Here is a 13,682-nt window from a genome sequence, read left to right as displayed (position 1 = left end):
GCCTCTACCACACTGTGGACCCAACCCCTATCTGTGAGATAGATTTACTCACAAAGGCCTCACCGGATGTGGTGATGAGTCAATGCCATCAGCGTGGCTCCAAAAAAGCTCCTATTTTGCTCAAAACAGAGGAGATACATAGAGATGCGTGTACCTTTGTTTTGCTTCTTTGTGAAGTACCCAGTATATCCCTTACTGACTGGGGTTTTAAAGCTAGGAGACAAGATTGGGGAGTACATGCTTTGATTTAGAAGAGGCTTGAGGATGTCTGTTCAAGAAGGTTCAAGCTGTGAACACTACCATGTGCACAAGCTAGTCATGCACTACCATGTGCACAAGCCTTTTCAACATGCTAGATATATTCCAACCTTGGAAGGCTATCATTACTAGCTGCTCACCTCAAAGGCAAGAAAACTGAGGCTTCACAATGTTTAAAGCAAAAACAAACTTGCCTTGGGCCACAGCAACAATCAGTGAGTTGATGGTGTAAGATTCTAACCTCCATTCTAAATACTTAAGAGTAGAAGGCACAAGAAGGCACTTCCTTCACAACCCGTCAGGGCTCATGGATATTCTTGTCTTCTCATCCCTTGTCTTCTTTATCCCTTATGGTATGCCTGGCACTGAGCTAAACTCAATGTGTATGGTTTCACTCATACTCCCCAGCCGTGCCAATAAGCCATCTACTCTTGTGATCCTCATTTTACACCTTAGAGGCAACTACATGTAAGATGGCGGGTCACTGAAGAGTAGGTGGTCTTGGATCTGCATCTGTGATTGTGAGCAGTTCTCAGTCCCATCCCCCAGAAAGCAGGAAGACCACAGGTATCTTCTCATCATAGAGGAAGAAACTGGGACATAGAGAGATGACTAATATGCCAATAGTCTGAGCTCTATGCTCGATTCTCAGATTCTCAGATTCTCATCTTCTCTCCCAGATGACTTCCCATGAAATCCTACCACACACAGCTCAAACATCATGGTGGTTAGTGCACATTTGCAGATTCTTAGCACCATGAGGCTAGGCTGTACCATAAGTGGTTTGGGGACCCACTCCACGCTATGTGAACAAGGCAAAGTCAATGACTCAACACCAAGGTTCCTTCCCTTTCCTTCTGGGCCAGAAATGGTGCTCAGACACAGGTTATCTCCTTTTAGGGGAGCTGCCCAAGACAACACCTCAATCTGTGGGTGTGAGCAGTGCAGGAATGCAGTTCAGGCAAATGTACATGTTTCTAGCTTGGGACTTGTCTAGGGCTGGGAGACAGGTAAGGGCTGGAATCTGAGTCAGACTCAACAAGAAGCAGTTGTGTGGGGGGTGTTGGTGTGTGTATGTGTGTGTGTAACAAGAAGCATCCTGTGTTGATGTTAGAAACCTTTGGATCTACCACCTGCTGGCTATGGTACCTTGGAGAAATTATTTCACCTTCTTGAAATTTAGGGTCTTCGCAGTATACATTGAAAATAATAGAGCCAATAGTTGAGGCTTGAAGTAATGAAATAGGAGGGCTTTTCTGTTATATGGGTAGGGTAGATACAGATAGGGCACTAAGCAAGTAATGTATACAGTGATGTATTTAAATATGGATAAAGTGTCTGTGTGGATAAATGAGTTCTACCACATAGAATTAGTTCACATATTTCTAGAAAAGCATTTAGGCAAAATATACCCTACAACCAGAATTGAAGAAATGATGATGATGATCATGGTGATTGTTGGTGATCATGATGATGGTTGTGCTGTTACTGGTGTTGTTATCTTCATGATGGGGTTATGGTGCTGACAATGGTGATAGAAACTTGTCATTCTGAGATTGAAAAATTGGACTTGTTCATAAGATCAGACTACAAGGGACCAGCTCATCCAAGAAGTCATAGGAAGAGACCTTAGATGTGAATTTAATGCACATATATGTGGTGTGGTAGTTAATGTCTATTAATCCCAGCACTTGGAAGGCTGAAGCAGAAGCTTGACCTATATATGGAGTTCCAGGACAGTTTGGGCTACATCAAAACACTGTGTCCTAGGAAATGTAAAGAAAGAGATTTGCAGAGAGGAAGGAAGGGAGAGAAGGAGGGAAAGAGGGAAGAGGAGAGAGAAGAAACAGAGAAAACAAAGAAGAGAGAAGAAAAGAAAGGAGTGAGAAGAAAAGAGAGGAAGAGAAGAAAGGGAGAGAAAAAAAAAAAGAGAAAACCCAAGGTGAGTTGGCCTGCCCATGCTCACAGAGCTAATGAGACAGGACTGTATTGTACTTCCTTCACAACTTCCAGAACCAGTATCTTAGCAACTTTAGCACTAGTACTGACTAAAACTAGTGTTCCAGGCCACCACACCTTAGAAAGCCTCCATATGTTGAGGATGCTAAAGACATTTCCCTTTCCTGCTTCATACCCCCAACACAGACTTGCTTAACAACAATTCCAGTAACAAGTAGATAAAAGGAAATCATTATTGTTATAATAGGAAATAATAATAGCCATCATTGTTATAAAAGGAAATCATTGCGGGGGGTGGGGGAACAATTCTGTAAATCTGCTCTTTATTAGAGGCAGCTTAGGGGTCCAGCAAGAAAATAACAAGCCCATATGCTTAGAATCAGAATCTTGCCTCTTCCTGTCTGCCTCACACTGCAGGCAGGTGTCTAGGTGGGAAATTGGACACCCCTGTCAGACCGACTTTCCTGCACTGTCTTGCTCTTGTCTGCCAACTGGGTTCAGGTCATTCTGCAAGGTGGATGTGGGGAACCACTGGTGACTACACAAACAGGGGAGAAAGAATGGAGTTAGTAGACAGACACTAGGCTGAGCCAAGTAACTCAGAGGCCATAGCCTTGGAGACCAAAAAGCAACTTAGGTGGAGAGTTGGAGAGAAGGAAGTCTGAGAAAAGGTGTTGAAGCTCACACCCAGGCCTGAAGTTCATGCCAGGAATTCCATTCTAGGAGACCTACAAAGCAAGAAGCTCACTTACTACAAAGGGAGGTCAAGAGATTTGGCCAAGACACAAGGCCATTGCAAGATCTTCAGAACTAGTGATGTATGGTTACAATTCCCTGGATCTCTGTCTAGGTAGCTTTGACCTTTCCCAGTCACAAGTTCATCATGTATTAAGTGAGGACAAAAAGATATAACCACAAAAGGGCAACTCTTTTGATGAAATGAAATCACATGTAATAGGGTTAAAAGTATGCTTGGCCAAGAGTAAGCTTTCAATGAATACCATGGTGACATTTGGGAGGTAGGAAATCGTAACTATCACACACACAGGTCAGTCACCTGGTGCTGCAAATGATTCCACTTCTCTCTAAATCTCAGCTTTCTACTTTGCTAGACTGTTCTGGAGTCTACATGAGACAATATTATGGAGATCCAAGCCACAACTCAGCATTCACATGACAAGTGATGGAATTCTTGTGATTCAGGAGGAAACTTGAAGCATATCTTCTCCATGGATAAACACTCAGCCTACGTGGTCAGAAGAAGGAAATTTCCCATGATGTGGGGATGGGGGCGACAGATAGGCGGGAAATAAACAGGTTTAATAAGTAAGAGAGGAAGGCTAAGAGAGAGAACAGCTCTCTTCCTCTCCCCTTAAGGGACTGCCTATAGTGGACATGAAACAGAATTTTCCCCCATCCTGCCCTGTGGCCATCCAAGGCCAACTATTGCTTGAGCTTCCTGGAATGTCAAGAGGAGAAAATGGCAAGGCTTGGTACCTCATCCACCTCCACTCCATCTTTGCTGCTGGGAATAGCTGCTTTCCTCTTCCATGAGGATGAGTCCCATTCCCAACTTCCCTGGCAGCCGTGGCTCACCCTGAAATGGCTCCAGCTAGAATCAGAAGGGTCATACGCAGCAGAGAGAGGTGCCCCCTAGCCAGCAAGCTGGAGAGCTTGCAGGAGGCAGCGGGGAGGCTCTCCTGTCCACTCTGGCCTACCTTTTTAGTCTTCACCGTGGAGGTGCAGCAATCCCCACCATCGTAGTTGCAGAAGGCTCGGTTGTTGATGGCATCACAGTAATTGTCTCCCATGAAGGGCTGTGAAGGGGGAGAGATGCAGGAAAGACATGAAAAGTGGAAGCTGCCCCAACGCTTCATTTAGGCCACCATGGGCAGCTAGCCATTTCTCATCTTCTCATGAACCTCGATAGTCAGACTAGTTAGCTTCAAATCCCAGCACCCCCCATTGGATTCGTGATTTATTTTTTTTTTACCATTTACAAATAATTATCTGTCACATTTCTTCCAGCTGACATGTGGTTCTGTGGAGAGATGTACTCTTGTATGCTGGGGAATGCGAGGCCATTGAGTAGATCCTCTCCCCAGCACCTCTCCCTCCCCAGCCCTCCCACCAAACCAGGTCTTTGTGAGTATTCACCTTGAGTGTTCATTTTACTTGAAAATAAATGGTAAGAATATTTGATCCTACATCCCCTTCTTCTTGGCAGTGCAATCAAAAGGTAATTTATACTAAAATACATGCCAATAAAGTAGGATGCTCACTATAAACTGCACAAGAATTCTTCACATAGACTAGAACTCCTAGGAATTAAGTTCAAGAATATGTGTATTACTGGTAGATTCCCTAACAGAGGAATGAAGATGTACTGGATGTTACATGCCTTTACAAACTTTCTTTTTCTCCAAACAAGGTTTGCATTATTATTGCTACCTTGCAGATGAGTAAGAAAAACACTTGGTCTAAATCACATTGTGGGTAACACTGTGATCATGATGCACGGTACCCATAAACAGACCTGCTGAACTGAAGTCCTTTTGTGCAACTATTTGAAGATAATATAAAATTACATTGACAGTACAAAGAGTAGTTATTTGAACAAATTTAGCCCCATGTTTCTCCAATTCCTCTTATTTACACAACGACATTCTAGCTTTTCTTTCTTTCTTTCTTTCTCTCTCTCTCTCTCTCTCTCTCTCTCTCTCTCTCTCTCTCTCTCTCTCTCTCTCTCTCTCTCTCTCTCTCTCTCTCTCTCTCTCTCCAGTATTTGTCGCTCTTCTGAGCATACTTTGGCTCCATATGACTCAACTATTAGCTCTAATGTTAAGGAGGGAAGGAAAAGAGGCGAGCCACCTGCAAGAGCAAAGGCGATAAGCATCGCTGTCAGAGCTCAAAGCCTGACAGGTAAGGGTCACTGTGCCTTGCTGCTGAGTCAGAAGGATCAAATTTTGCTGTCATACTGGTTACCCAGACTGCTAGCTTAGCAGAATCAATGCCCAGGTAACTCAAGCTGCTTTTCTCCCAAACTACTGGACTGATCCAGAGAGATGGAAGGAAGCAACAGCTCTAAGACCTTGCCACTCCTGGTTGTATGGGGAATGAGTGGACTTTCTTAACCCCTACATTGCTATGTACCCGAGAAGATGCCACACAGGGTCCCCGCCCAACATGCAGAAAGAAATGTGTGGCCCAGGGATTAGTCAAAACATTTACTGCTCAAGGGGAAGGGATTACCTAGGAGAGGAGTAAAGGCAGAAGCCTGGAAGTCAGGAGACCTGGGTTCATTGGCTCTGTAATTATCATGCTGTAAAAACTGTGAGCACTCTACTCACTCTCTGGTCCTCATTTTCCAATTAAAAATAAAACTGCAAGTAGAACTAGAACATATTAAAAGCCTTCCCACTTTTGGCATTCCATCACATTCTAGACCAGGCCACTGAGCCTCTGCTTACCCATCTGTAAAATAAGTGCTTAGCGTTAGATGAGCTGAAAGAATGTTTCTAGTTCTGACATCCTAAGGATTCTATTCCAATATGAACTTTTCTAGGGAGTGACCTGAATTTTCCTCCCTGGGCTCTGGTGGGGGAGCCGTAGAGATTTGACACACAAGGCTTTTGAAATGCAAGGCATTTTTAGTGCAAGCATATAGGGGTGTACAGAAACGCCTGTGAGTTCCATGGAGAGGCGGGGCATCCTTTGAGAACACAGCTGTATCCCAAGAACCTACACAGTGCCCGATGCCAAACTTGTCTCTGATCCCAGGGAATGGCTCAACAGAGAAATTACAGGGTCAGAAAGGATCTTTCACTTTGACTCCATGGTGGAGTTATTCAAATTATGTCTGAGGTGGAAAGGAGTGAACAATTAAGTTGTGGACAAAAGGAATCCATCTGCAGGTGACGTCATCATTAAAATGGAATTTAAAAAAAATCACCTCATGAGGTTCTGTAAATGTGGTAATGAGGGTAAAATTCCTGGCATATTATAGATGCTAAATCAATATAGCCTCACTCCCTTCATCCTTTGCAGACCCACTATTACATGGACTCCAGGTGTTAGAGAGAGAAAAGCTTGGTTTGGACTCTCAAACTCTGCTGTCAAATAGTTATATGCTTATGTATGTATCCTCATATCTCCCTGCCTCAGTCCTACCCCCTATAAAATGGACTTGCTGATCTCTCTCTAGGAAGGCTGCCAAATGAATATTTACAGTAATCAGTAGACATGGATGATAGCCATCATAAATATCACAACCACCACCTTCGAATGAACTCTGGGGATCTGTGGAGTTTGTCCTTGTAACTCACCTCACAGCCTTTGACACAGTGAATCACAGCAGGATGAGGATACCACTTCAGGCCAGCAGTGCAGACAATTCTCTGCAGAGAGATGGAGGGAGAAAGAGAGAGAGAGAGAGAGAGAGAGAGAGAGAGAGAGAGAGAGAGAGAGAGAGAGAGAGAGAGAGAGAGAGAGAGAGAGGTCAGATGAGTTTGGTTTGAGGAGGGAGCCAACCCTATGTTGGCATCACACCTCACCTCTTTTTAGACCTTCCAAATTCTGACTTCACCCTGGTATTTACATGAAGAACTTGCCCAGGTACTTGCAATAACAGAAGCCATAAGATTAGAATAATATTTGTGTTCACCATATGCGTCATCATTCCCTAGTTCCCTGGCAGCAGAACGGGTGGAGGAGAAGCAAAATTGAGGGAAGGCAACATGACTGAAAAAAAAAACCTTCAGAAAGATCCTTGGATGATCTTTGACCTGCTAGATAGTTGGAGAGAAGGAAGGACTTGGGGGAGGGGGGATTGTCTGTGCATGTATGGTATGTACGCAGGCATGTGTGTGGCTAAGGGTAGGAAACCGGTGTGGAGCTCAAAGCATGAGCTAAGGATCATTTTCACCAGAATCCCCACAGTAGGCCTTTAGAAAGGCAGGTTCCTCAGCCCTGCTTTTGAATTGAGGATTCTGACTGTCTAAGGCTAGGGCCTCGGCCTGCATCTCAAAAACAATGAGCTTCTCTGATCATTGTGGTGTACAATATAGTTTGAGAGCCACATGATTGGGAGGGGAATGAGCTAAACTGTGGTTAGGAACCTCAGAAAGACAGAGATATATGCTTTCTTGCTGTTGTCTGCTCTATAATGTGGGCCTTCTCACAATTCCTGGTTTTCCACATTTTTGGATTTCAGAGAATTTGTCCTTGCTGTCCCTTCTTCATCTTGCCCCTTGGAGAGTCTTTCATTATCTTGTTAAATATCTGCTCAAGACTTACTTCATCTGTGAGGTTTTTCCCAACCCACTCAGGCAGAGTGCACAGGTATGCATGAAGGTACTTATTTATAGCCTCCTTTAATACTACTAATGATGATGATGATGATAATGACAACTAAAATATATTGAGTGCCTTGGTGGTGTTAATTACTTTATGCATGATCTTATTTATTTCTTGCCACCATGCTGTGAGGTGGGCATTAATCTTGTGTCATAGGAGAATAAATTCCCCCAAGCTGCTAAGTAGAGAAAACAGGGGTTAAAACAAGCAATTGTTCCAGAGATGATTTAAGGCAGCTCCTAGCGCAAAAATCCAACATGACAATATTTTTAAAGGAGGTGAAAGAAGAAAGATAAACAAAACTGGGAAGATAAAATAGTTTCAGGAACAGAGCAATCATAAAAATCCTAGAAGCTCCCTTGTCTATTCTCACAGATGCCTCAGTTTTCATGTGAGGTGATAATTATTTCCTTAAAGAAAAGAAATAACACACACTTGGATGTGCAGCAATAGCTCTGCTGTGCTGGGAACCTGTCATGGAAATCTATATGGCCAGGAATTGCTCTCCTGGACAAATGCCAGTTGATTAATTTTAATTAAGAAATGAACAGTCATATAGACCAGAATGTGAGGAAACCTTATGACCAAGCCCTTCTCTCCCAAGGGCAGACTTATAGGACAGCCACAGTGTAATTGGGTTTCTTGGCAAGCTTGTGACTATGAAGGAAGTCATGTGACTCCAGGCTAGGACGGACCAAGCTGCATGCGTTTCCTCTCTGCTCCACAACATGTCATGTTCCTGTTTTGGATCTCCCACGTGTGCAACAGTACCTGGTACACAGAGATGCTCAGTAAATATTTACTGAGATCCATCTCAAAATAATGATGATTTTTTTTTTACTAAGGCTCAATAATTTCTCCCACTTCTCTTCCTCTCTTCTAGAGCATCAGAAGAGCATGTGCTATGCCAAACATGGCATCCTGTTTAGAGGGTGAGCGTAGTGTTGGCTGGATCAAATAAGATCTTGGACAAAGAGCATACCCTGAGAATATCCCAGTCTCTGTCACAATGCAATGTCAAGTATCTAGCTCCGTCCTGCCTCTATGAACACTGACGATCGTCTCCTGATACTCACACTGTGATATATGGGCAAAGCAATAGGATTTTTGTTTGTTTTATAATGCATGGTCTTGTGTATCTCAGGCTGGCCACAAACTGGCAATGCACCTATGTCAGCTTCATGAGTGCTGGGATTACAGGCATGAACCACCATGATAAACCAGCCATAAGAGTTGAAGTAGAATCGTTGCAATACTTATTTTAAAAATTGCTTTATCAAATGGCATGGTGAGGTTTTGTTCTCTTGTCTGTGAAATGGGTGCTGTGATAGTTCACAGGTTTCTTGTGACACTGCACTGAGATAGATGGATGTGCATGTGGCTTCTTGGACCACTTCTCTAATCTTCTTGAGGGCAGGTCCTGGGTTTTAGACATCTCTGCCTGCTCCAGGATCGGGGATCAGGTAGGGAACACAAGGAAGAAGCACAGATGAAGGAACGTGAGCAGTCTTCAGCCTCTTCCTCCCAGCTGCTTTCAATCATGGGACCGGTGTTGAACAGCCCACCTGCTTTCATCCACCAATTGCTTTAACCTGATTTGTTTTTGTGAGTTTGGGGTCTATTCCTAGCCCAAACCCAATGATGTTGAGGGGAATTTAGAAAAGACTTAAGATGTAGAAAAAGAGCAGGTTCAGGGTCCAGAGTTAACTTAATACATGTGTAGGAGTGTCTTGGTGTGGTTGAGGTTTACCTGACGTGAGTCCAGAAAATGAACTTTTATACTATCTGCATGAGCCTATTTATCTTTCCAAGGCTTCTGAACTTTCCACTATTACTCAGGGCTGCTCACCCCACCTTTCTTACTACAGGGCCCCTCTGTGTGCTAGGGGAATTGGGAGAGGGAACAGGCTATGGAAATGGAAGGAAAGAGCAGGCTGTTTATATCACAAGTTCCAAGATCCCTGATTGGGCCCCTCCCCTATCGGCCTTATTCCTTCTAATGCCAAGGATATTTAGTCCAATCAGAGCCTTGCAATCCAGGTTGTGTAAGACAGCTTTCATCTCCCACCTTGGTGGGAAGGAAGAATGAAGTGTCTTTTCTTCATGGCCCTCATTGTCATCATTGTAACAGTATCAGCATCATTACCAGCAGCAGCAGCAGCAGCAGCAACGACAATACATCACCCCAATTCCTTCTGCCCCCACTGCTGTTATCCATTTCTTCCTCCTCCTTTATCTCCGTCACCTCAGCCCCACTGCCACCACCATCAAATGATCATCACTGCCATCAGCACCTCCATCAACACTAGCACCATCCTCCTCCTCATCATCGTATAAAACCCCTTGGTATACGACTGCCATTCTCCATGCTCTGTGCACAGAGCTGTCATTTCAATGACTTCTTACTATCATTTTGTCTCTTCCCTACCCCAAGAAGAAACCAAGGCACTGAGAAGTGAAACAATCTGCCCCAGATCATGGAGACCGGCAATGACAGCAATTAAACCTAACTCAAGTTCTATGCTTGGAACCCTATAATCTCCTTCAAACTCTCTTAGCTTCTGAAGATATAAGAACTGAGAGCTTTCTCTTTGGATCAATGGAAAGATAAAGGTTTGAAAAGATGGATGGGTTTGGAGGACATATGGCAGGAAGGGAAAGAGCCCAAAAGAGATGGCTCAGAGAAGATAGCCAGGAGTAAATCATATCAATTAGTGTTATTATTTTTGTCTACTGTTCTCAGTCATTGAGCATCCACATGTATTTTCAGTGTATAAACAATATCCTCCAACTAGAGGCACATAGTTGAATACATGATCGAATGAACACATGATCTGGTGAGTGGAGGTATGTGTGTGTTCACCAGTAGATGAGCAAGCAGTAGATTCTGTATTTCTTCATGTACAGCCTCCTCTCCAGAGTTTTTAATATGTTTAATATTTTAATATTTCTGTCTGTACATCAGACAGCCAGGATGTACTAGGCACCAACGACTTTAGAGTCTTAGCAGGGTAGGTAGGGAAGATAGCATTGCTATCTTCCTTTACAATGAAGATTTCTGCAAACTCTGTGTATATATGCTGCAAAGGTTTACTTTTCAATGTGTAGAATGGTCCTGAAATTCATGCAGCTAAATTCAACCACATTAGTTATGTGAATTGGACAGTGATGACATCTCTGGGCCATAGCTCCGTCTGCAACATGGTGAAAGAATTTACCTTCTTAGAGTTTGAGAACCCGGTGAGAAGGCAGACAAGGAAGTGTCCAAGCAAACACATCATATCATAATCTGTCAATGATCATGTCCCTTTCCTACAGTCAACTCCTTCCGATTTCATTCTTCTCTTCTCTCCTCCTCCTTTTCCTCATCTCCCTCTTCCTCTACCTCCACTTCTTTCTCTTTTTTTTCTTTCTTTTTTCTCTTCTTTCATTGCTTTTTTTTTTAAATTTCAGAAGCCAAAGGCTCAACTACGTAGATGAATTATATGCTTCTGAGGATGAAGGCTGCATCTTGTATTGTGGAGGTCTCTTGATCTCTCTGAGCCAGAGGCACCAAAGAAGCTGACAGGAAGTTCTCGTCAGGAGTGGACGGAGGACTGTTCCTTCTCCTCGTTACAAGCAATCCAAGCTGGATCTCACAGAAAGATCCAAGCCCATCGCATTGAAGGGTTGCAAGCCAGCAAGCTCCCGGGCCATACAATCCACAGAAATGTTTGCTTTGGCACATACATGTGCTAGAAAAGGTCAAAATTAGTTTGCCAATATTAAAAGCAAAGAAAGAGACTTCAAATTTGAAAAACTCCAGATTTATTGTGCTCAAGGAAAAAAAATAGAAAACATGGTCACACTAGGCCCACATTTCCACATTGCTGCCCTTGGCTAGAGCTGTCTGCCTGCTATTGGGAATAGCCAAAAAAGAAAAAAAAAATAAGATGTTTTTCATATTTCACCACAGTCCCTACCAATCTCTGAGGTCTCTCAAGTACCAAGCCCTGAAGAATATTTCTACCTATACTTGAGAGTTTGAATCTCCTTCCTTTAGTCCAAAACAGAAAGAGGTAGGGTTTTTTTTTGGTAGCTTTTTTCTCTTTCAAAATGTATGTGTGAGGAGGGGGACTGAAAGGGGGTTAACCTAGCAAAAAACAAGCAAAGAATGGATATAGTGTTTTTCTTGGTGTAAGTTAAAAATATGCCTATGTAAGAGGCTCATGAGACATTTGCACTGATTTCAGTTACAAGAAGCTAAAAATAAGCAAAACTAATCTATAGAGATAGAGACCAAAACACTGGTTACCTTGGTGATGGAGACATGGCCTGGCAGGGGGAGGGGAGGATTCCCTGTGAGACAGAAGGGTTCAAATTCTGATATGGTAGTGTGCTCAGAAGCATATATACATATATATGCAGATATAATATATACATGTATATAAGAACTTTAGACATAAGCTGTATGCTTCACATTAGCATGGAAGTTATATTTCAGGAAAGCAAAAGAAGTTACTCTGTAGTTTTATTTTAAGTTGGGTATAGGCATATAGGTGTATTATCTCTTTCTGTCAGTTTTTCTGATGTTATTAGCATTGGTAAGATATACAGGTATTTAATAAATAGGATAATAAGCCTACCTATCACACCTGTTTGAATGTGACACCTAACAAAGGCCAAGTTCTTCTTTCATAAATGAGCAAGCTGTCCTAGAGAAGCAATCACATTTGTCCCCAGAAAACACAGCAGGAAGGACCAATGGTTTGGACTAGAATCTTGGCCATCTGCTCTGGCAATCATTATTATTTCCTGAATAGCTTACTTACCGTGTGCTGGGCAGAAGGAGGTAAATAAGATGACTGTGGTCCTTCCCACACGGGCTCACTGTTCTAATGTGACAATCACGATTCATAATCCTGACCTCATGTAGATAGTCACTCATCTATCCGGGCCTGTGGCTATGTGGAATGTCTTAAAATAGAGTCCATCACGGGTAAGTGTCAATGGTGGGCTGCAGGTAGTCCACACAGACTGGACAGTACTATGTGTCTGTGTCTTTCCACCTTTTTGTTCAGGGATGAGTTGTGTGAATATTTACACCATGGAAATTGGCAGATGCTACAAATCAGAGGGGATTTGTGTGTGTGTGTGTGTGTGTGTGTGTGTGTGTGTGTGTGTGTGTGTGTGTGTGTGTGTGTGTGTGCGCGCGCGTGCGCGCGCGATGGTAGTTGTTTAAAATTTTGGAGCCATCAGTCTAAGGCCTTTGTTGTTGCTCTTCATTTCCTAGGGGCTTCAGTAGGGTGGGAGCTGGAATAACTATCATGTTAAGCTGGCCCAGGGAAGGTGAGTGATGTCTCCCTTCACTGTCTTATGCAAGTGGCTAAGATGCTAATGTGTATGGGGGGAGGGATGGTGGGGAGGAGGAGGACAGGGGAGGGTGTGAGCAATGGAGTAAGGGATTGCAAGTCCCGGGCTCACAGCAGGCATCCCTTAAGTGTTGCTCTAGCACAAAGGTAGCCAGCTTTGGACCTGAGCCACCTCCTGGCCATTGCCCTCTCACTGGAGCTAGAAGGTCCCTGAGAAGGCAGCATAGTTGTCCAGGGGCTCCAGGGGGCTGGGGGTGCTGGGCGTACCTTACACCAGCAGTCTACTTTGCAGCAATCCCTGGCTCTACTGCCTTATTCCTGGAAACCATCAATCTATGCCCTTCGCCCTCCTCCCTTTCTCTACATTTTTTTTTCTTTCCTCCTGGATAATGAGGCCTCCAGAGACTGGTGGAGGTCTGAACCTCGTTATGGCTTTCTCTCAGTAGACCAGCATCAATAAAGGCAGGCAGGCTAGGGATCTGGGTGGGGGTTGGGAAGGGACAGGCAGCGGGTGGGTGACTGTGGGGGTGGGCGGTTTGCAGCCTTTCAAATCCCCGGATTTATTTCACAGTGAATTATAACTGAACTCTTTAGTGCCCTGGGGCTCACAAAGAGAAAGGGGGTGGGTGGGAATTCACTTAAAGAGTGTAAGAAGACTCACATGGAAGCTGGGCCTGGCCAACAAGAGCCTGGGTACTGGGGCAGCCTGGTGATTTCTTAGATCACCGCTGTGAGTGAGTGACGCTCATCCATCCTGGG

General features: G+C 43.8%; 1 protein-coding gene across 1 annotated transcript in view; it reads right to left on the bottom strand.

Moving 5' to 3' along the window:
* The window catches only part of Pappa (pappalysin 1), a 226,188-nt gene that overhangs the window by 8,100 nt on the left and 204,406 nt on the right, over positions 1-13,682 (bottom strand). Inside the window, exons 20-21 of the mRNA XM_070012448.1 lie at positions 6,543-6,614; positions 3,936-4,034 (exon numbers count right to left, since the gene is read on the bottom strand). Of these exons, the coding sequence (XP_069868549.1) occupies positions 3,936-4,034; positions 6,543-6,614 (171 nt within the window). The remainder of the gene's footprint in view (positions 1-3,935; positions 4,035-6,542; positions 6,615-13,682) is intronic.

Source organism: Dipodomys merriami, unplaced genomic scaffold, assembly GCF_024711535.1.
Source record: "Dipodomys merriami isolate MVZ:Mamm:240054 unplaced genomic scaffold, mDipMer1.0.p SCAF_11, whole genome shotgun sequence".
NCBI lineage: Eukaryota > Metazoa > Chordata > Mammalia > Rodentia > Heteromyidae > Dipodomys > Dipodomys merriami.
Note: the sequence above shows the minus strand (reverse complement) of the source record. Positions and strands in the feature narration are given on the sequence as shown.